Genomic DNA, 23,900 nt, shown 5'->3' with positions numbered 1-23,900 from the left:
GTCTGTTACAAAATGCTCCTGTAAAAAGGGACACAAGCAAATAATAATAATAATAATAATAATATCAAAATAATAATAACATAATAATAATAATAATAATAATAACAAAATAATAATATTAATAACAAAATAATAATAGTAACAACAAAATAATAATATAACAAAATAATAATAATAATAATAATAACAACAAAATAATAACAATAATAATAATAATAATACATTTAATTTCCAACACACTTTACATCAATAAATGATTTCGAAGTGCACATATAGCAGATTGCATGACACATTTACATGTAAAATATGCGTAAAAATGGACTGTTAAGTGTAAAATACTATCAATACTGTCAATTTTGTTAAATCAATGCGGCCCGCGAGTCAAAAAGTTTGCCCACCCCTGCGCTAAACGATATTATTGACAGAGACCGAATAAACCACTGTTATGATTATATGTCATTTTGCCAGAAAACATCTTGAAGAGCCCCAAGACCTTTGGGAAGATACTCTGTGGTGTGACGAAACAAAAGTTGAACTTTTCGGAAGGTCTGTGTCCCATTACATTTGGTGTAAAAGTAACACCGCATTTCAGAAAACATACCAGTTATACCTAAATATACATACATAAAGGGATGTCCAATATAGTTTTGTTGCTGAAAACTGATATGCGATATTGTCCAACTGTCAATTTCCGAAACCAATATCAGCCAATACCGACTTGACATACGTATCTCCTGTGGTATACAGCATATTTTTAATATCAGTTTTCATGATTGGGAAATAATCTGATACCGATGTCGATCGATCACATTTTTATGCTGATATCAGGCCGTTAATTATTGGTACAGATAATTAGCGGACATCCCTACTACATACATATATACATACCAATAACAGCATGTTGTCAATGCTAACATTAGCAGTGTCATTCACCAATGTATTTTTGGCTAATTAGTGCACAGTCTTTTACGAAACTATAAAAACTTTACCAGTGCTAGCACACGAGTATTATTTAACGTAAATCTACATGTGTTGTTTTTACACACTGCTTGTTCGATTTCGCTGGGCAAACACAAACGTGAAGCGAAACTAGTCCCCTAAATCTGTTGGTATTTCCTTCGAGTTACGCTTCTGCAAATTTCGACAAGTTTCGTGTTTAGGTGGGTCATCACTGCTGGTGTGTGACACGTCTGTCTCCATCTTTAATTTCATTTTAGCACCAACCAGGTTGTCCTACCCATCATTCCATTCAGGTGATGCTCACTTGGTCTATGACCTCCAGGAAGCTGGAACAGGAATCTCCCGCTGGAGCCAAACTAGCTCATGAGCTCGGTGTTGGTACTTGTCTTGTGTATCTCTCGGGTACCTTTTGAGTGTAAAGTTGCTGTGTGGTGATTTTATCCTTCCATCTAAGTGAGACTGTTATATTGAGTAATGACCTCCTGCGATTTCCAATGGGTTGATAAGCTTGTTGTAAGCTCAAGATTGGCTCCTGTCAAAGAGCCGCCTGGTGATGTAGACCGATGCGTTTTATATACGTATGTACAAATGTGTTTTTACTCTCTAAATTTTGTAGGTACAGTTCAAACAACGGCGTCTTAGACACCGGAAATGATGGTAATCAATTGTATTGCTTGTATTGTTCTGAGCAGCAAGTCACTGGGTCTATGCAAACATAGTACATGCATGCATCACTGGTGGTGTGGAAGCATCACAAAAAAGACATTAGCGTAAAAGCAAAACACACTCCAGTTTAGTCTAAAGTTTAGAGCAGGGGTCTCAAACTCAATTTACCTGGGGGCCACTGGAGCTAGGGTCTGGGCAAGGCTGGGTCGCATCAGGTTTTCAAAAAAACCCCCAAAAAACGCATTTATTAAAAACAGAAAAATATACAAACTTTTTCAGTGCTTTGGTTCCGATTTTCTACAATAAAAGCTCTGATAAAACATTCCACTGTTCTCAAATATCTTCATTTTTATTTTTCTGCACAAATTAAGATGAAAAATAAATAAACAAATCAAGAATAAAGAAAATCAATCAATCAGTAATAAATAAATATAATAATAATAAAACGGCAAATAATAAAAACTTAAGAAACCACATATAGTTGCTGGGTAGACAAATTATTTTTTTCAGATTAAAATGAACAAAGCATTATTAGAGCCCTGTAGACATGACAAAACACCACTATAGTCACAGTTTAAAAAACTTTATTTACAACATGTTGCGCAACTGCAGGGTCTTGCGACACATGCTAACTCGCAAACTAGAGAGCTAGCGATCTAAACGGTAGCCTTCAAGTTATTTCCTTAAAACTTTAATAGCCAAAAACTTTCCACTTCCACACGGATAGGGAGGATAACTATTAACAGTTATTTAACCTTTAACATGAACATTAATCAAACGTAATAATTTTTTCTGGGTACATGATACCATACAGCATCCACATTAAACTTTCATATCAAGGCGGGGGCCTCAAACTAGTGTCCTGCGGGCCACGTTTGGCCCGCGGGCCGCGTGTTTGAGACCCCTGGTTTAGCGGATATCACAGGGGTGATGAATTCCAAGTTTTGGTTAAGATCCATATTATGCAACTTTTGTACATATTGCAATTATCTTTTCTCAGATCTGCCGTCTCCAGAGGCATCTCTCTGCCGGTGTGCATCAGCTGGACCTGTTCCAGGACCAGCCGACCATGTTTGTGTCCCAGCATTCTCAGCCACCCGCTCCCAGTCTGGTCGAACTGATCCAGCTCTGTGGGGGGACGGTTTGTAAAACAGTGCGTCAGGCAGGGATCTGCATCGGGAAGTACAGCGGCAGGAGACCAGAGGGAAGCAGGATCCTGTCTGAGCAGTGGGTGCTTGGTAAGATACTCTCACTGACGACACCTAATTCAGTGTTTGCTTTCATTGTGACATTTACTATTTCTTACTCTTCTTCCATTTCAGACAGCATCACACATCTGAAGCAACTTTCCTATGATAACTACGACTTGGAGTAAAGACTGCTGAATATGGCGAATATACAGCTGCACATTAATGCTGATAAGGGTTCTTTCTTTGGAAATGTTGCAGAGAGTAAACTTATCTTATGTTACACATGGAAAACAATACAGTCGCAGTATTTTTAACCTTTGAACTGTCATTTTTTTTACATTATAGGAGAAGCCAGATTCTCTGACCTTAAAGAAATGGTATTTTCAAAATGGTGACTGAGCCGGTTCACTCAAATGCAGCTTACATACTCTCTGACCCTTTTAATGTCATCGTTAATAAATAGCTTTTCAAATGTTACGTTTTCTCTTTCCTGTCACAACGGTATTCAACCAATGTCACTTATGCAAATGGGAAAAATGTTATCAAAGTCTGTGTTGTTATGATAAGAAACTAGTTGGCAAAATACAAGGAAGAGGGTTCTTGAACGAGTCATGTTGTGTTTATTTGTTATTATTGTAGATCACCATTTTCATGGTTATATCTATGATCTTCTTCCTACTTGTTTTGGACATATGGAACTGTGAATTGATTTATGTGATGTATTCCATTATAACCTGATGCATGTTGAAATAAAATTAAACCATTACCATTTCCATAAATAATAGGGGTGTCATGAGACGGGAAGGTATTGGGTCTAAGAGACAACATTTTGATATTACTTTTAAGAGAAGTACAACGACAAAATATATGACAAATATTGCAATCTACTAATTTAATTTCTACTCTTCTGCACTTTGGTGTGCATGCAACTGGCCCCACCACCCTCAGCCAAAGAGACTGTATGACTATTCATGCTGTTCTATAGAACAAGCGCGCTAAGGTGCTGAAACCAATGCACAGAGTGAACTCTCCTCCTGGCTGTTTGAACGTGCGATGGAAGAAAAACAGACATGCAAGCACTTGGCAATATTCTGAGCTCGTTTTCCTTTACTGCGTTATTTATTCTCCCCCCCAAACCATGAGGCGTTTTTACTGAATGAGAAATCTCATCAAGTTTTAATCTGGTGAGATTTTGTGAAATGAGATCTTGTGATACTCCTAATAAATTATTATTGTAAAATATGTAAATATGCTCAGAAAAAAGTGTTGTAAAACTATTGTGTACTGTATGAATATTGGATGATAAATGAAATGGATATCATTTTCCGTATTGTTTGAACACTTAAACATGTCTGGAAAACAAAAAAAATGAATTATAATTAGACAATCATAATCAGGCCCTAATTTTAACAAATTACAAAAAACACGTGTATAGACAAGCTGCACTGTGAATTACAGTATGGGACTTTAAGATTTGTCACGCCCCTTAGTTGATTTGACCAATCATGTTCCTCGATGTTGCGAGGTGTCGTTAAGCAAGGAGGTGTGTGACATTTGTTGGCAGAAGCTAGGCGTTAAACCTCTAGCGGATGAAAGAGAGGAATTAGTGTGTATTTATATGGTTTTCCCCGATAACAGCTAAACTAACACTTACACTCGCTTTTTTATCCGCCTACGTTAGACACTTTTTAATACGGCGTTTTGATTCTAAACTTGTCTTCCTATGCAGCACTTTGTAGAGTCGGCTAACGGTTACGACTAACTTGTACAGTAGACTCGATCCAACTCTGATGCGTCTGGTTTGTTTTATAACGTAAAACATAAAGGTTTAGTTACTTTATACAATTTTATATGCTACTACAGATGAATAGTCCAAGATAGCAAGGCTGAGTGTGTCATGTACACAAGGTTAAAACTAGCTTTAGCCAGCTCCTCTCTTGTCATCGTGCTGCAGCGGTTTACTGTCTAATGCTGATTGCTGCGATCAAGTGTGCTTTAAGAAGCAGGCGAGAGAGAGTTTGGCACTGTACAGGAAAACAAGCTGGGATTCTTTTTTGCATTTTTATTTTTGTTAAGTGTTAAGTGAGGTGACAACATGCTGCTCTCCCTGGTTGTGCACACTTACTCCATGCGGTACTGGTTCCCAGCCACCATCATGCTGGGGTCAGCTCCAGCTTACCTTCTGTCGTGGGGGACTTGGCGCCTCCTCGCCTCTTTTTTACCGGCCAGATTGTATCACAAGTTAGACGACCGACTGTACTGTATCTACCAGAGCATGGTCCTTTTTTTCTTTGAGAACTACACAGGAGTGGAGGTGAGTATCTAGCAGTAAGTGACCTGCAGAAAATAAAAGTTCTGCATGATCTTTTTACAACATAACTTTCACGCTAATAACAGTGGTGTGTCACTAAGTTGATCGTTACATGTTGATCGTTAATCAAAACATGTTGCATAGCCAACAAACCTATCAGGCCTATCAGGAAGGTTTGCATTCCTGTGCAGCTTTTGACCACACCTTTTGATAGCACACACGCCTTTGGCACATATAAACAGACTTCTATCAAAAGCCCAGACCTACAAATATTTGTAATATATATAAATGGCTGCACAACACCGATTCACACAAATGAATTACTTAAATGTTTTTACAAATGCTGCCATTTTTTTTTTACTCAAGGGCTCACGCTGCACTGTTGTTACGGAACGCTAACAATTTCCCCTGACTTTACCCGTCCCCAGTGAGCCTCGCCAACCAGAGCTAGTTGGCTTTTGTTTTACATGTGTTTGCATGTTCTCTCCGTCCTTGGAGTACTCTGGCTTCATCCCACAATCCAAAAGCCTAATTTGACACTGTAAATTGTACATAGGTATGAATGTGAATAGTTGTTTGTATGTGTACGGTGGTTGATTGTTGACTAGTCCAGGGTCTACCCCATGTGATCCGTCCCAGATGGACTGATGTCACTTGTTGTCATCGATGCGACCGCATATACTTTGAGTAATTTCCATAACAAATAACAATATGGTATTTCTCCCTCCACTCTAGATCATCATATATGGAGATATACCAAAAAACAAAGAAAATGTCATCTACCTGTCCAATCATCAATGTACAGGTAATGTACAGGTCTACATACACCAGTGTAAGTCTAATGTGGCTGATGTTCCTGTCTGTTCATGTTTTCATAGTGGACTGGATCATCGCTGACATGCTGGCCATAAGGCAGAGCGCCCTCGGCCATGTCAGATATGTTCTGAAAGACGGGCTTAAGTGGCTCCCGCTGTACGGATGGTATTTCTCTCAGGTAATGCCAGCTGAGGTGTGGCAGGATGTCTTGCTTTCACACAGTTGTGGTCATGGTTTGGCTGTTTTTATTTTCAGCACGGAGGGATCTATGTGAAACGAAGTGCCAACTTTAACAAGCAGGCTATGAGCAAGAAGCTTGTCTCTCAGAATCAGTCAGGAGCACCAGTAAGTCCATCATGATGGCTGAAATTACTACTACTGTAATCGTTGCATACATTTGACTCCCAAACCCGATTACCTCATTACACAAATGAAATATTTTGGTTGTGAAATATTTCTACATAAATTACTGATAAAGAACATTTTCAGTTCCTACCCGAGGTTTCTCCTGCATAAGTGCACAAGTTCTTGTTTCATTTCCATCTGACTGAATTGCTTTGTCCAAACAAGGACATGATATAATGGAACCGTGTCTAGTCAGTAGCACACCTCATATTTTAAAGCCTGACTCATGCACTTGAATGGTGCCTTATCTCAAGTTACTGTACGTGTACTGTCAGACAACACTGTCAGACAACACTTTTCAAGTTCAGTAAGAAAGCGGCAATAAATCCAAGAATGGTCCCAGTATTTTAATGTACTGCTAGTCAGTGTACAAGCGGTATTTCAGCGTGTGCGTGCATGTGCGTGCGTGCATGTGCGTGCGTGCGTGCGCGTGCGTGCGTGCGTGCGTGAGCGTGCGTGAGCGTGCGTGAGCGTGCGTGAGCGTGCGTGAGCGTGCGTGAGCGTGCGTGAGCGTGCGTGAGTGTGCGTGAGTGACATGTTGCCCTGGAAACCAGACTTGGACACTGTTAAAGCTAGATCAGCCTTGTGTTCCTGCTTTAGCTCACTTTTTGCCCCAAGAGTCAAAAGTTAAAGCTTTTCATTTAACAGGTTTTTCTTCTCACAGATGTACCTCGTCATCTTCCCGGAAGGAACACGGTATAATCCCGAACTTAAGAATGTTATCAGTGACAGTCAGGCCTTTGCTGCTAAAGAAGGTACTGACATACTCACCACTCCACTGCATGCTCATCAACACACACACACACACACTGTCTGTAAACAGCTGGCTAAGAGCTGTGGTCATTGGTTTTTGCTCACTGTCAGCTGTGCTATAAAAAGTTGATATATGTATTATAGTATACAAGGCAATATAATTACTTTGTAATTACAGTGAAACATAAACGCTCAAATAGAAACTTTTCTGGGACACTGGTTTGAATGCTGAGACAAATTTCCCAAACTGCCACGTGCCATTGTAAGCATTGTGTGCCATTATCGTGTAAAACACGGGTGTCCATACTTTTTCCACCGAGGTCCACATAGTGAACAAATTCGAAGCATGCGGAGGATACTGTTACGTTTTTAAACCAACTCATGTACATAACTTCCTTCTCGTACATTTTTTTTTTAACTTTATCGTAACATTATAACTTTTACCCACCCACAATGTTCCCACCCTAAATCCGTAGATTTATTCCCTTTTCTCATATTACTATTGTTAAAAAAAATTACATTTTTAGTCTTTAACATTTCAACTTAATGCTATTTTTTCCGCTTCATTTTATGACTTTTTTTTATGGCATCCCTGTCAGTACTGGCCATTTTTGACAATTTTGAGATTTTTCGAGACAGTTCTACGACTGTATAAGCGAATTTAGCCCTATGTAACAAATTTAGCCAAAATGTCTAAACAGCTATGCCACAACATAAGTCTGAAATGTGTGTGCACGTGCACGCATGTGCATGTATTACAATTTCCCTTCAATGCGCAATCTTGTGCACAACTCGGCTCCATGCTTTTTGATTTCCTGCTTGCGTGGAGGTCAATTACATGGAAAAGATGCATGCCAAGCTCTTGTAAAATGCACTTCTGCCAACTTGCAGTTATTTTTATGGCTAGAACTTTTTTGCCGTTGCGTCATCACCTCTATTTGCGCCTTGTGCAAAACAAACGCAAAGGGATTGGGTAGTGGGGTTGGAAAAAAACAAATAAATACATCTTTGGTAACGAATGAGTTAATTGCATTTTTTGAATGTGCTGATGGCCAATAAAAAAACCCACCGGTCTGCACTTTGGAGAGCCCTGGTCTATTAGTAAAACTTTAAACCAAATGATGGCCGTGCCGAGGAAGGATTACTGTTTCTGTTTGGCAGTCTCTTCACATTATTAGTAAAAACAGCTGACTTTGCGATATATATTCCATTTTTTCCAATTATATTATTTCACGGTTATTTAACCATATTGTACAGGCAGGACAAGACATGATGGCACCTATTGCTGCTCCTGTGGTAATCATCACAGTGCTGTCTTTTTGTGGCAGCCTCGTCAAACAAGTCTCAAAAGATTAATGACGTTCGATGCCATTTCAACCTCCCAGGATCTCCTGCGACTTTATTATTAGTGGCTTCCAAATCATATGAGGGATTTCAATTTTTAAGGTTCCACTGTACTCCTGCATAAAAGTAAGGTACTTATTTTATTTTGTCATTTCATTCAATTATTATGTTCAGGGAGCATTACATGCAAACTGAGTACAAATTATGACTACATTTTGTGTAATTAGCCACGGAAGAAATGACATAAACTCGTTATATACTTGTAGCTAAGTAATACCTTAAAACCTTTTGAAACAATTTCAAAATCTTGTGGGATCTTTTACTTTGCTGTTGTCTGTTGTACAGTACTTCCACTAAACTTTCTTAGTAACAGACTTCATGATTAACATTATGTTTGTGTCGCTTGACATTTTCCCGCTTCCTGTTTTAGCTGCATCAACATTTTTCGTAATGGGTACCCACGCTGCAGAGATGAAGAGTAAAAGCTGAGCCCCGGCTTTGAACGTTACCTACCCCATTAATCCAAGCAAATCACCCACAGGAGCCGACATACGCACATGACATTATCTGTTATTAGTGAGGTATTAGTGAGCAGAGGAGCCTGCCACTTCCACACTGAAAACACTGCACAGTAACTGACCTCTCAGCATGTCACGAGCCTTTGCATTGACCTTCTGTGCTCCAAGTATTACATTTCATAGAAAAGCACTCGATAGACTTAATTCAGTCATTGAGATTAATGCAAGAGAAATGCCCCGTTTTAATGATAGCAAAAAGGGAAATACTTTATTGGATTCATGGCACCTGCCCCCCACTCCTCAACTAGTTTTTGAAGAAATTGAATGAAGTAGTTTTTAATCCTGTAAACTGCAGAAAAATAAAAACTAATGTTAACATCAGTTTATTGGGGCATGTCATAATTGAAACATTTTTGGGAGCATTGTGTGACTGAAAAAGAGGCAAAATACGCACGTGTTATAATACATACTACTTCCCTTGTGTCCTCTGTAGGACTTGCCGTTCTGAGACACACATTAACACCCAGAATGAAGGCGTCTCACATCGCACTCGAGACCATGAGGGGCCACTTGGATGCCGTGTATGACGTGACAGTGGCCTACGAGGGAACGCTGGGAATTGACGGTCGAAGAAAACCAGCACCTTCAATGCCGGGTAAGTACAATCTCATCTTGTTGCTCTCATGTCTCATGAAGGGATCATTATGTACAGTTTGTACAGATGGAGCTAAAATACACCTGGGACGACTTGACCTCATCTCAGTCAGCGTCAGCAAGGTGTAATTGTTGCAGTTACAAAAAAACAACATTTAAAATAAAGCTAAAACTTGGTTTCTTCTTTTGAGTGAACAGGAAAGATAATACTGATTGTATAAACATCTAGGGTGCTGCGCAAATGCTTAATTACCTCCATATTCATAGAGGCTCTTCAGTCAATTGCTACTTTTATATACAGCTGGTTAAGACAGGCCTTGTAAATACTGGTTATTATCTACAGAATCATTTGTACAGCCACTTTAAAAGCTGTTAGGAACAGCTGCTAGCATTCTTTGTTAATCAGTATTCGTACAGTCCCACCGGTGTTGTATTACCAATTCCGCAAGATTGAACAGTGCCGTAACACCCTTAGGAATTCATCACAAAGCCACCATTACCTGCTGCCTTTTTGTGGCTTCCTGTAAACAGCATGACTCCCTGTTTCAGAGTGTTTCCATTATTTGCGTGTTCACAGTGACTCCGCAAGCGCTGGTACAGTGTTTAGTAAAAACATCCCGTCACTGTCAGGAATAAACAGCGTTGTTTTTCAGCAGTTTTTTCAACAGAAAACTTCTTTTTCTCATCATGCGTTTCCTGCTCTCATGCAGTGAGGCTGACTAGAGACTAGCAAAGAGCAGAAGGCGATCTTAAAAAAAATGGTACAATGTCGTCGATTTTTACGTTAGCACCACCGACATGTAGTCCAGTCCAACCAGTGAGTCCTATGTGAGCTTTACTGGGTAAATGGCAACTTATGACACAGTGTGGCGACAACAAATATATAGCTCATCAAACTTTCATATTTCACAACTATAGCTGGCTGCACGGTGAGCAAGTGGTTAGCATGCAGACCTCACAGCTAGGAGACCCGGGTTCAATTCCAGTCTCAGCCATCTCTGTGTGGAGTTTGCATGTTCTCCCCGTGCATGCGTGGGTTTTCTCCGGGTACTCTGGTTTCCTCCCACATTCCAAAAACATGCTAGGTTGATTGGCAACTCCAAATTGTCCGTAGGTATGAATGTGAGTGTGAATGGTTGTTTGTCTATATGTGCCCTGTGATTGGCTGGCGTCCAGTCCAGGGTGTACCCCGCCTCTCGCCCGAAGACAGCTGGGATAGGCTCCAGAACGCCCCGCGACCTTCGTGAGGTAGAACATGAATGAATGCTAGCTATAGCTATCGATGTAAGAACGTCATGGAGGTTGCTAGATATCATCTCTTAAATTAAACTCTTATAAGCTATTTTTATTATCATCATATCTGTCCAAACAAATGCACCTATGGTTGTACCAGGTATTAAAATTGATCAATAAGAAGAAGAAACGAGGCTGGACAAATCATTTTCCCATGATTGAGTACAATTTGGTGAATGGGAAGTTTAAAAATGTTTATATTATAGGAACAAAACAGCATGGGCAAAGCTCCTGCTTCAAAATGCTTGCAGACTGCATTTTATGATGTTAACATTGTATTTTTCCAGGTACAAAAACTGAATGTAGATGTTGAGGTTTTGTCAAAGCTTTTGCATCAAATTGTTTCCAGTTTGCATGAAAAAAACACATGAATGTATTAATGTGTTTTAATGCAAGTAAATGCAGCATTTGAAATGCTAGAGTAATTTTTAGTTAGTCTGCAAAATAATGGAATAAGCAACTTTAGGCAAGACTTTAGGTCAACATAAATGTAAACATTTGTTCTTTTACATTTGAAAGTAATTGAGTTGTGAGCTTAATTGTTTGTTTTTAGATATATTTTTTAAAATATGGTTCATGTAGATTATATTTTTACGGGAAAGAAAAAAATATTGCAATAATGAATTAATCCTATCAGATGGTCCTTTTGAAATTAGTGTTTCGGGAATACCATTTAAGTACTCCTCCTCCTCACCGGTTAATACATATTGTCACTCTATTTTGTCTTGTAAATGTTCTCCTCGGCCATGCCCTTGACTTCGGTCTCTGTATACATATATTCCTTTTCCTCCATTCGGTCCACTACCCTGGAAATACTTTTGAACGTCTTCCGCATGGAAGGTGTCTAGTTTTTGCCTTTTCAATCAAATGTAAAATAGCATGCTTGTATGAAAAGCATACAAGCATTCATCATTGTCTCTTTTAGGAAAAGACACATGAAGAATGGAATCATTGACGTCAAAAATGTTCTACTTGAAAAAAAACCTAAAGGCCTCCCGGGTAGCGCTGATATGCCCAAACAAAAATATTTTGGTGTTATATATAACTAATATCGGCCCTCAAGTAATAATTCAAATTTTTACTTCTTCATTCTTTCACTTTGAAGCAAAAGGGGCGTGTCCTGCGTGAGACAGGAAGGTGCCGTAGACAAAAACAATAATGGCACCAATAACTAACAGACACACATACACTAATATTTACGATGAATGTGGTATACCATATGCCGTATTTTTTTTTCTCTTTGTGCCTGGCGAGACACGGCGTAGCGCCCGCTCTACGGATTATTTTTCTTTTTTAGATGGTTTTCTCGGTGCAACAGGTCACATGTTCACCTGTGCTGAGTTTTTTTTTCTTCTTTTTGTGGTATCACATCCACGGTACAACAGGTACTGTTGGGTATCCTGTTGGATTTTTCTGCTATTGTTTTTTCTGCTTTACTTCCTTTGCTGCAGTTTCTTGTTCCTTTTTCTCTCTCTCCTCATTAACCTTTCTCTTTTTATATTTATCCTATTTATTATTTTGTTTTCATCTTTTACTTCCCTTTTCTTTATCTGTCTCAGTTATGATGGTAATTCATAGGGAATTCTAATAACTGGGTTAATTTGTTGTCAGTGAGGTGGTGCCTTGCTGTGGTAATTCTCAAGCTTCTACCCTGGTAAGGGTGGAGAATTCTTGCCTGTGCTTCCACAACAAGTCACCACTTGCAATCCCACTGCTTTAATATGAGGGTGATCTCCAGTGAGACTCACTCTCCATTCACACAAACGGAATTTAAATGCGCATAGGACTCGGCCGTCCTTCTTTACGGAATTTCTCAGACTCCGCCGTCCATCAGTTACTTGCCATTGACTAGTATTCACAGGGATTTATACGCACAATTTAAATGCATAGGATTCCGCCGTCCTGTTCTCTACGGAATTTCTAGGACTCCGCCGTCCCTCAGTTACACGGAATTTAAATGCATAGGACTCTGCCGTCCTTCTCTTGACGTGTTACACACCTACTGTTGTCTTCTTTCTTCGAGGTATGCCGTCAACCGTCAGACCCCAGCTGACGAGGCGAAAACTAGTCCCGGAAAGGGTCTGTGCGCCGTGGCCACGGTCTTTCTAGTTGTCGTTTCCTCAGTTGGACTCCTCAGGTATCTTAGCATCCGGCTCCAAGGACCAAGAAAATGTCAGGTCTAAGCACCTTAACAATGAAACGGAAGAAAGAAGGCAACAGTTATCAATTTTACTCACGAGAAGAACGGAAGAGATGTACTCGGCATACAATCTCCAACCGCTCTGAGTACACTCTCCGTTGCCTCCCTTTTTATTTTCGTGAGGTGTTCCCTAAGTTACAAAGTTCACAATGCAGCCCTGAAGGACAGGGACAGTTGCAATGTGATGTGATCAAGCTTACACAAGCAAAACAGCTGATTGCACTTAGATGTATGATAAGAAAACAACTGGTGGACTTCGTCGTGCCTCTGTGTGCCGCTGTGGTCAGATGTTTTTTGTTTCCTCTTCACAATCTTGAGTGTCTTGAAGTCTTATTCCATATGCACACTCAGCAGAAGACCAGCAGGATACAGGGTACATACATATAATATTTAAATGTGTTCACAGTCAAATATATGATAACTTCAATTAACATTAACCTATCAAATATCATTATCGCAAAATTAGACACCCATATCGCACAATTACCAATATCGTGTAGCCCTACTATATACCTATGTGTGTATATACATATGAGAGTGTGTATATATATATATCACATATATATGAGAGTTAAACTAGACAAGGACATACTACAAGCATTAGTATTTTATTTTTTACAATAAGTTCAAGATAGATAGATAGACTTTCTTTATTGTCATTGCACAATAAGGTCAAAGTCCAGTCCAGAACAGTGGTGAACCAGCAACAAATCAACAATTTTTTTTACAATCAAAGGAGGTGGCTCTACATACCAGCACCATTGATAATACCACTGTATGGCCGAAACAGTGCCACAATGGTACAATGGTACGCTGAATGGTTCAAACATCTACATGGATGAGCATCTGACAATAAGCAACAATGACGTCGACATGAAAGCACGTAACTTGAGGAAGCAGGGAAAGATTCAAGGTACTTTGAGGGCCAATGGCAAAATCTACATCAAGCTAAATGGAGAGCCAGAAGAGGCAAGACTGCTTGTCAAAGATATCAACAATTTCCCACAAACAAAGAACGATACAGTTGCAATAATTACAATTAATAACATTTGACATCATTACCCCGCTGCAAGGGCCTACTCAACAAGAAGTACTGGAATTAAGAACTTGCACATCTACATTCAATGACCTTCACAGTACAACGTGAAAGATGGTAGGACAGGAAGACCTACAAGTGGAAACTTTTACCTATCCAGACCACAAACGATTTCTTCGGACAATAGTATGGATCTGGAAAAGTGAAAAGGGATTTTTTTAATTTATTGACAAACAACTGGTTTTATTGTACAGAATAAAAATGTAAATAGTGCATTTCGAGTGAACAAATATATTAGCAATTGATGGGGTAGATAAAATAAGCTCTGCCACGTCTTCCTTTTTGGATATTTGGAATTGTGAATTTTAACATGAAGTATTCCAATGTACCTTGTGTAATTGTTAGCATCCTTATATTGCTAACATAATGACAAGTGGAACTGGACGTCAGCTACAGTATATAGCCCGTCTATGTCCGGTGATGGGAATAACGGCGTTTAAATAAACGGTGTTACTAACGCTGTTACTTTTTTCAGGAACGGGTAATCTAACTCATTACTCTTACTGTCAGCATATCGCCATCACCATTTGCGACACCCCGTTACTGCACGTTACTGAAGCTGCCTAAAAATACATAACCGACTTCATAACTAATCTGCCGCGCAGTGAGAGTGTTGCAGAGTGACAAGGGAGGGGGTGAGATAACCACATAAGCAATTAGGATTGGCTAAGGTTTAGTAAGATTGCGTCTTCAGCCAATCAGAGAACTTAGGTGGGCGGGTGTTTAGAGCACATCCACAGTGCCGGGTAGTAGATACAGTTTAGCGAGAGATGACGCGTGAGGAGGACTCTAGTGAAAAGACAGCGTTTGCCAAATGGAAGTACAGACACCATTTAACCTCGTTGAGGTCAAAGGTAAAAATGTACACGTCGAATGTACATAATGTCCCCAAAAAAAAAACTTTGTCCACGTCTTGTAGGAGCAGGTCAAACCTACAGAAACACCTGTTGACTGCTCACGCTTCCACGAAACTAGTCGCCCAAGACAGTTGAAGATATTCTAACAAAGGAAGGGACACCATGTAAGCAGCAAAAGCTTGATTTTTGTCCAGCTCCCCCAAAGCTAACGCAGACAGGACTGTATGACTCCATAGGGAGATGTATTGTGGAGAAGTCAGACTCCTTCAGGGCTCTGAATACAGAGGAAAGGAGGCATCGGTAATGCAATAGTTACTTTTACTGGTAACGAGTTACTTTTGTAGTGGAGTAAGTCAGTTACTTTTTTGGAGAAGTAACTATAACTAATTATTTTTTTATTAATTTATTTATTATTTATTTATTTATTATTTATTAAGTAACGTGTCCAACACTGTCTATGTCAAGTGAGAACACATTTTATAGTTTTACATGCATAAAACAATTGTAAATACATGTAAATGATGAATGCAAGAGGTAAATCTACATTTAAGGTTATTTTTACCTTATTTTAACTTCATACCTTCTTTTTCAAGGACATGATGTGGCAGGGTGGTCTAGGGGTTAGCGCACAGACCTCACAGCTAGGAGACCAGGGTTCAATCCCACCCTCGGGCATCTCTGTGTGGAGTTTGCATGTTCTCCCCGTGCATGCGTGGGTTTTCTCCGGGTACTCCGGTTTCCTCCCACATTCCAAAAACATGCTAGGTTAATTGGCGACTCCAAATTGTCCATAGGTATGAATGGTTGTTTGTCTATGTGTATATGATTGGCTGGCGACCAGTCCAGGGTGTACCCCGCCTTACGCCCGAAGACAGCTGGGATAGGCTCCAGCACCCCCCGCGACCCTCGTGAGGAAAAGCGGTAGAAAATGAATGAATGAATGAACAAACCCTCCTGTTTTGTCATGAGTTATTTCTTGCCTTCAATAGTGTTTTTCACCTTCATTATGTAAGTGTTGGCACTTGCAACTGTTTTCCCTCCATTTTGGGTTATTGAGGTGAGGAATGGAAGGTGGTGTGATGAGGAAGGCGTTGACCTCACTGCCACTTTGTGTCTTTGGGAGCAGTCACATCTTCAGTGAAGGTAAGAGTAACCTTCAATGTTGAGTTTTCCCTTTTATCCCATTTATATATATTTATATGCATTTGAAATTGTTTTCTGCATGCAGAGCTATAGTTGCAAACTATTCATTCATTCATTTTCTACCGCTTTTTCCTCACGAGGGTCGCGGGGGTGCTGGAGCCTATCCCAGCTTCTTCGGGCGAGAGGCGGGGTACACCCTGGACTGGTCGCCAGCCAATCACAGGGCACATATAGACAAACAACCATTCACACTCACATTCATACCTATGGACAATTTGGAGTGGCCAATTAACCTAGCATGTTTTTGGAATGTGGGAGGAAACCGGAGTACCCGGAGAAAACCCACGCATGCACGGGGAGAACATGCAAACTCCACACAGAGATGGCCGAGGGCGGGGACCGAACCCTGGTCTCCTAGCTGTGAGGTCTGCGCACTAACCACCAGACCGCCGTGCCGCCCGTTGCAAACTATAAAAAAGTATTTAATGTTGACATTTTTGTCTTTCTGCAACACGTGAAATGGCTTTACATTATTTCTTATGGGCAAAATGTATTTGGTTGGCATTCGTTTTTGTTAGTCAGACCTTTTGAAACAAGTTTATCACGCTAACCAAACCATTTCAAAAGGCATTACACCCAGCTTCCTTCATTTTAAAGATTTAAAGACACAGAGAAAAGGACAAACCAGGAAAGAATGTTGATGTTCAGGATCCCTGTATTTGTGAATGCACCGTCAGTGTGATTGGTGGATAATAAGGAAGTGTGATGTTGCCGCGGTGGACTGACCAGCATGGCTGAGAAACGTGTGTGTGAGAGCTTCCGAATACCTTGTTGGAACTGAGTACGGCTGTTTTTAAAAAGAGTGATGCTTGCAGACTGTTGCAGCCTGTTGCTCTCAATTTTGTTGGGCACTGGTAGATTGCGTCAGCAACATGCATTATTGTAGGCCAAATTTACATTGTTTCTATCACATATTGAGCACTGCTACCTGAGATTAAGAAATGCATTATGGGTGAAAATTTATGATGAGCCTAAAACGCACAATAAGATTTACAGTTGAACTTAAGTTGACCTTCTCTTAACTTTTTCATGCACATCTTACTGTCCAGTGTTTCAGTTCTTTCAACTTCGTGTGTGATCCATGAATGGACCAATAAATGATCTTAGAATGGGTTTTTAAAGAGTCCTCTTTATCATGCTGTTCAAATGTTGACATCATGAGACCAAGATGACACTCAATGACTGATCAACAGTACGTCGTCATTGTGAGGCTTCAAACATGATGTTCTCAGAGGGAAGTGGCCCCCATGCTTGGTGTCACGGTGTGTCATCAGCTGGTTGCAACAGATACAGAGAGACTGGAAAAGTCCTTCACCCTTCAGCAGTGAAACATTGAACATGTGCATCCAGACGTTTAGAGAAGGTCAAATTAAGTTCACTTGTCAAAGGCTATAATGCGCTTTAGCTTCATTCTGAAATGTCACTCAAAAGCTGAGTATTCCTAAATTCCTGTTAGTAGTAATGCATTCCATTACAGGGAGAAAAAACTTTATACTGTTAATTTCGAGTGGAACCTCGGTTAGCATCTGCTGCTGTTAGTTTATTTTTCAGTCAGCGCTGACAATTTACCCCAACATTTGGCCTCAATTTTCCGGTTAGTATGTGATATGGTGAGAGGAGGTGCGTCCCAACAGGCAAACCAGGCATTTGCCTGAGAGATCCCCTCAGGTAAATACCCCTGAGAGATCGGTTGCCCCAAGTGCTAATACATGTACTGCACAGAAGCGACAACAATTTCTATTTACAATGCAATTATGAACCAACGACATATTAAACCCACTTAAGGGGCCCTGCACGGCCCAATCAGCGCAAGCTGCAAGGTTTGTTTGTTTATCGCCCACCGAGTTCCCCACTTGAGAGAGACACGATGAAGAGGAGTTATCCCAGAAATTGTGTACAAAGGGGGCCCCTTTAATTTCTTGCTTTGAGCCCCCAAGTACCTTTGCCCCGCCACTGTATATAGATAGACACATTGGAACCGTTTCTTCATTGGTGCCCTCAGGCTTCTTCTTTGTTGGTGTGTGCGGCTATTTCTTCCAGTCAGCTGTACTTGCCTGAAAAAAATATTTGACGGGGTTACTTCCCTGAAAAAGGTTAAGAACCACTGCTTCACAGAGACCTCAGTAGCGCCACAATCTCAAAAACACTTGATTGTGTCTGTGTGAGAGACAGAGACCACATGATTGCTTTTTTTTTTTTATTAACAAGCTTTATTTCATTTGTGCTGTGAAAGATTCTGCTCTTGACTTCGACCTGCTTTGCCACTTTGCCTCTTGGCCACAGCATCAAGTTTCCTGATCCGATTGGATGTTGTGGAAACAGGAAATGTATGTTCTCAGGGGATGGTTGTGTAGCCTTGAGCCTTCACAATTGGTGACCTCTGGTAGCTCCAATTGTTTTATTTGTAAGTCAACAATTTGATTGAAAAATATTACCTCATCATTTGTTGGTGTATTTACAGTGTTTATTTGCGTTATTTTGTTAATTGATGGTTTTGTGGGTTTTTTCCAAAAAAACTAGGTAAAAGTGATGTTAAATGTTCAGTTATACATTAATTTAATTAATAATGGACATCATTTCTACAACATTTTATGCGTATAAAGCTTGAAAATGTATTTTGTGTTCACATTTTTGGGTGTCTGGAAGGGATTAATTGGATTTAAATTATTTTCTGTGTGGAAAATTTGTTTTGGTTTGAATTGGACCTTCTGGAATGGATTGCCATGAACCAAGGCTGCCAAGGCCCTTCTTGTCAACAGCTTTTTTTGTGAATGATATCTACCAATGTTGGCGGATATCATTCACAAAAAAATTCAAAATTTTTTTTAGAATAGAAACTATAGTTGTCTAATCATGGTAGATTTGAAGAAACCATATTACGTATATGCAGGGTCAGATGCTCTTATATATTTTGTTATATTTGGTCCTCCTTGAATACAGAAGATTAAACTTCACTTTAACTATTAAGAGCCTAGATTGTTGTTCCCACATTCATTCTACAGGTGACAAATATTCAAGCCTATTCCATTTATGGCTGCCTTCCTGCATGGAGCAACAACCAACACGCTCTCCGTGCCGCTTTGCTGATAGTCTTTCCTGTTTTTGTTTAGTCTCCTTAGATATTATTGTTTTTCTCCTTTGCAGAATTCCTGTGCAAAGAATGTCCGAGAATCCACATCCACTTCGAACGCGTGGATGTCAAGGAAATTCCTCCCGAGCCGCTCTTCTTCCGCAGGTGGCTGCACGAGCGCTTTGAAATCAAGGACCGGTGAGTGTGTGCGTGTGCAGACATTGCATGGTGAACATTATTTTGAATTCAATCAATAAACAAAGCCACTGTGATGTTTTCCTTGCACGCTTCCCCAGATATGCCTGCCATTGCATTCTGTCTTGTGTGTGACTGATATAACCCGCGATAGTCCTGTGTGTGTTTGTATAATAACATCACAGTTTTCACTGAATTCTTTGATGTGAATACACTTAGCTCTGCAAGTGTTTTTTTCTTCCTAATGCACAATTGAAATTAATTTCTGTCTAAATTGTGGTTGTTGCCAGTCACTAACTTGAGCCTGTTTGCTGTGACTGACATAATAACACAAGTGTGTGGGTAGTGTTCGGACAAATAACCCTCATGTATTTAAATGTCATCTAAAGAGGATTTTTCAATAGTTTCCTTGAGTTTTATTCATGAAAAGCTTGTTTGTCCTGTAGTTCAATATAGCATCCTTCACATTTCATTTAATTAAATCTTCTCAATCTGCAATACTGGAAGCAGGAAGCCGAACTGGAGGTAGCAGAGATGCGGATGCTGAGGTTCACATTGGGAGTGACCAGGATGGATAGGATCAGAAAGGAGTACATCAGAGGGACATTACATGTTAGAGGCCTTGGAGATAAAGTCAGAGTGGCCAGACTGAGATGGTTGGGACATGTCCAGAGGAGAGATAGTGAATATATTGGTAGGAGGATGCTGCCAGGTAGGAGGCGTAGAGGAAGACCAAAGAGGAGGTTTACGGATGTAGTGAAGGAGGACATGAGGGTAGCTGGTGGGAGAGAGACAGGGTTGGATAGAGGCGGTTGATTTGCTATGGTTGCTGTGGCGACCCCTGAAGGGAAAAGCCAAAAGAGAAAGAAGAATCTGCAATACTGTAGAAATAAATATGCCTGTTAACATTCTCATTCATCCAGGTAATTGAGTTCCCAGGACATTGAATAGATCTCAACTGCATTGTTCAGGTTGTCTTAGAAGACTTTTGCTTCTCATCTGAGCAGGCTTTGTCAGTTCATCCTCAAAGACTAGGTGGGCAACACACCAGTCAGAGTAGATAGGACAGCTCTAGTCTACCGTGTGGCCAATTAAACTTGGATGGAATTTAGAGTAGTCAGTGTACAGCTTGTCCAGCAGTATACATTACTATCCACAGAAAATAAGTCAACTGACACACATTATTGTCTAAAGAGCTGGCAACACACGTGAGTACCCCCCACATTGCGCACGTCCAATTTAGTGTGTGGGCCATTGTTATCTGGGAGTGGCCTAATCCTTCGCCGGCATTCCCCAGAGCTGCTCCAGCTGTTACTTAATGACGCCACACAGGCTTGCAATTGGGTTCAGGTCTGCAGGAGACATACAGGGTACTTGGCTGCTTCATCACGTTCAGCCTCCTCATCGAGGCACTTGTCATCTTGGAGGTGTGTTTAGGGTCCTTTCCGTGCTCCCAGTTTTCCCATGTAGCGTGGCGGACCGAAAGGTGTGTGCAATGTTAAGAGTCCTGTGTTGTTTGTAAAGTCGATGTGTTTGTGTTACGTTGCTCATGTTCTTCTAACTCCATTTGCTGATATTCTTATGTTCTTAATATGCAAATATTAAAGCTAAGATAGCTCCGGCATCGGAGTTGTCAGTGTTGGCAGATAACCAAATACTGGGAAAGTGGAAAAAATGTGCATCGGTGCATCCCTACATTGTTGCTGAGTCGCAACATGCCTCAGGCAGTAGAATGGTCATCTCCCAACCTGAAGGTTGTTGGTTCCATCCTTGGTCCCCCTGTGAATGTGTGGAAGTATAATTGGGCAGATACTGAACCCTCACTTGCTGTTGATACTGTGTCATCAGGAGGTGAAGGTAGGACGAAAAGCATACTACGATGGATTCAATACCGTGAGAATACAAAGACCTGAATAAATGTCAATATTCCCGAGCAATTGAAAGCCCGTCGACCATTGAAAAGCCCTTTTTGCCTTGTTGAATTGCAAGCTTTTCTGTTGTGTGTTGACAAAGAACAGCAGAATTGCTCAGGGACTTGTCTGTCTTCTCCAAGGCTTCTGGCACACTTCTATGAGCGTGACGATGGAGACAAACTATGCAGCTTCCCCGGGGAGGGCACACATTCCCACCTCAGCCTCTCGAAAACCCTCCCGTCAGTGCTCATCTTGGGGGGCCTGACGCTAACATTGCTGCTGACCGAGAGCGGCAGGAAACTGTACTGGAGGACCTGGGTGTATGGGACTCTAGTAGGATGGCTGTGGGTCAATGCGCTTCCTTGACCAGCGTGCGCACTGACGATGGTGCCTTTCTTCTCTACTCCAACACAAGAGGTGTTCCACGAGCAGTGATGAGGTTCTATGAGGAACCGATGCAAAGAAATGTTTAACACTGCTTTCTTGGTAGTATGCAGCCAGAAGGGTTGAGAAACATGTGGCTTGGTAATACAAAATGAAACAAAAACAGATTAGCTAAAAAAATAAATAAAAATAGTCCTCTCTTCCCCTTCCATTACTCTCCTACCGAACCTTGCATGCTCCACATTCTTCCATTTTAGCCAATTCTCAGCTCCTGACATGGTATTTATCTTTTTAAAAAACAAAGGTCTGACATAGTCTACCAACTGTGAAGTGCATTATTTGGCTATTATTTATGCAAGGTTGCTCATAATGCCGTTAACTGGCTCCTTGCGACATGTCGACCATGTTGTCAGTGCATTCAGGTGGCTTTATCGGAGGACGGTCAGACTTTGACATGACTGCAGCATCATCAATGCCTCCAGAAGGGCTTCTTCATCCACCAGCTGTACTCTTCAAACATTGAACATGAATGTAGCCATTTCAAGTATAATATGCATATAATGATCTTTTATGACTTGAAGATGCGTGTCACCACCTTAATTGTCCCCCTAAAAACAAGCGTCAATTGCCAAAACTCGTCGTCTTTGCCGTGTTGTTCAATCAGTGTTTTATGTTGAGCAATAATTAATCAAAGCCAGCCCCGTGAATTCATATTTGATTTTTTTTTACAATAGTCTCAACCTGCTTTGTTGATGTACAAATATCTACCTTGCTTTAAAGCAAAAAAAGCTTACAAAGCCATGCAAAGCCAAAAGCCATGTGTATTATATGTGCATCTCTGTATTGTGACTTGCCATTGCTGTATCGTATCCCACTTTCCACATGTCACTTTACACATTTGTAGTCTATTTTAAAGGTAAATCATGTTTTTATACCTCGTCCATCGGTTCACGCCCCTCCCTTATCCCGATGTGTCACATATTTTATAATAACTGCTATCCAACTGAAGTTCATCAGGAACTTTCTTTTTATGTAGACGGCATTTACATTTTTGAAAAACTTTCTGCAAACTTGTGCCTTCTCTTTGGCCCAGAGGAACTCAGACTTGTGTGTGTGTGTGCGTGTGTGTGTGTGTGTGCGCGTGCACATTATTGTCCACGCTCGGTGGCGGCTTATGCTCTGAAATTGTTTCAATTGACAGTTTTTGACCAATTTGATGTGTTGTGGGTATGGGAATGTGAGTGAAATAAAGTGTTTTTCTTGGGAGAGAGTCATACTGGGTTAACATGGCCTCTGTTTTGTCCTGGTGAACTGCACCATTTAACGATGCTCCTTGAAGGTTCCTGATGTGTTGATCTATTTCGGACATCTTAGAGACCTTCATTTGAGAAGTCTTTAAAATACAACCATTTGACCCAAAGAAAAACTGCCAGCTTCCTGAAACAGATATCAGTCTGAAATACTGTATACTAGTACATGTCAAATACTAATAATACCTGGGTGTAACAGTCATGATCTGTTATATATATCACTATATTGACGGTTACTATGGTACCCATTATGCCATTGTATAGTCATATCACCTCGTACTTCGGTACGTGACAAAAAATACATCAATAAAATCAAATAATTACAAAAAATAAAATGTAAATTATATCAGAAAGGCAGGAAGTGAACAAATGTAACAGTTACTGATTGTAAAAGTACCAGATGGAGGGGTAGGATTTAATAAGCTTTGCTTCTTCCTACTCCTTTTGGACATGTGGAACTGGGAACTGATTATGGGATGCACTCAATTGTAATCTGATGCATATTCAAATGAACTTAAACCATTATCATTACCATTACCATTATCATTTAGCATTCCTTGACATTGGAGTACCAAACTCCAAGATGAGAACTTGTGGGTGAGTTCACTGATTGTGAAAGAATGACGCCATCTTGTGGATGAATATAGAAACTAAAAATGTGGACAATTAACAGAAGTTCACTAGTTTGTGTAAAATCCTATTTTCTGCTCTTCGATAGCTTCTTCACGGAGATTATGTAAAATATATTCTCAATAAAAATCA

General features: G+C 40.3%; 2 protein-coding genes across 5 annotated transcripts in view; both read left to right on the top strand.

The window, feature by feature from the left end:
- The window catches only part of mcph1 (microcephalin 1), a 39,579-nt gene extending 36,028 nt beyond the window's left edge, over positions 1-3,551 (top strand). For all 4 annotated transcript variants that reach the window (XR_009120413.1, XM_058058953.1, XM_058058951.1 and 1 more), the window contains 2 exons: positions 2,627-2,864; positions 2,949-3,551. Coding sequence is in view for 3 of the 4 variants with exons in the window: in XM_058058953.1 (XP_057914936.1) it covers positions 2,627-2,864; positions 2,949-3,001 (291 nt within the window). In the remaining variant the exon portion in view is untranslated. The remainder of the gene's footprint in view (positions 1-2,626; positions 2,865-2,948) is intronic.
- An 800-nt stretch (positions 3,552-4,351) lies between these two features.
- agpat5 (1-acylglycerol-3-phosphate O-acyltransferase 5 (lysophosphatidic acid acyltransferase, epsilon)) lies at positions 4,352-23,104 on the top strand. Its single transcript, XM_058058968.1, has 8 exons — positions 4,352-5,130; positions 5,863-5,932; positions 6,006-6,121; positions 6,199-6,288; positions 7,013-7,103; positions 9,457-9,618; positions 19,411-19,534; positions 21,585-23,104. Exons 1-8 carry the CDS (start codon positions 4,912-4,914, stop codon positions 21,808-21,810), a joined length of 1,098 nt encoding a protein of 365 aa, XP_057914951.1. The 5' UTR covers positions 4,352-4,911; the 3' UTR covers positions 21,811-23,104.
- Positions 23,105-23,900: the final 796 nt, after the last annotated feature.

Source organism: Doryrhamphus excisus, chromosome 20 (genome assembly GCF_030265055.1).
Source record: "Doryrhamphus excisus isolate RoL2022-K1 chromosome 20, RoL_Dexc_1.0, whole genome shotgun sequence".
Taxonomy (NCBI): Eukaryota; Metazoa; Chordata; class Actinopteri; order Syngnathiformes; family Syngnathidae; genus Doryrhamphus; species Doryrhamphus excisus.
Note: the sequence above shows the minus strand (reverse complement) of the source record. Positions and strands in the feature narration are given on the sequence as shown.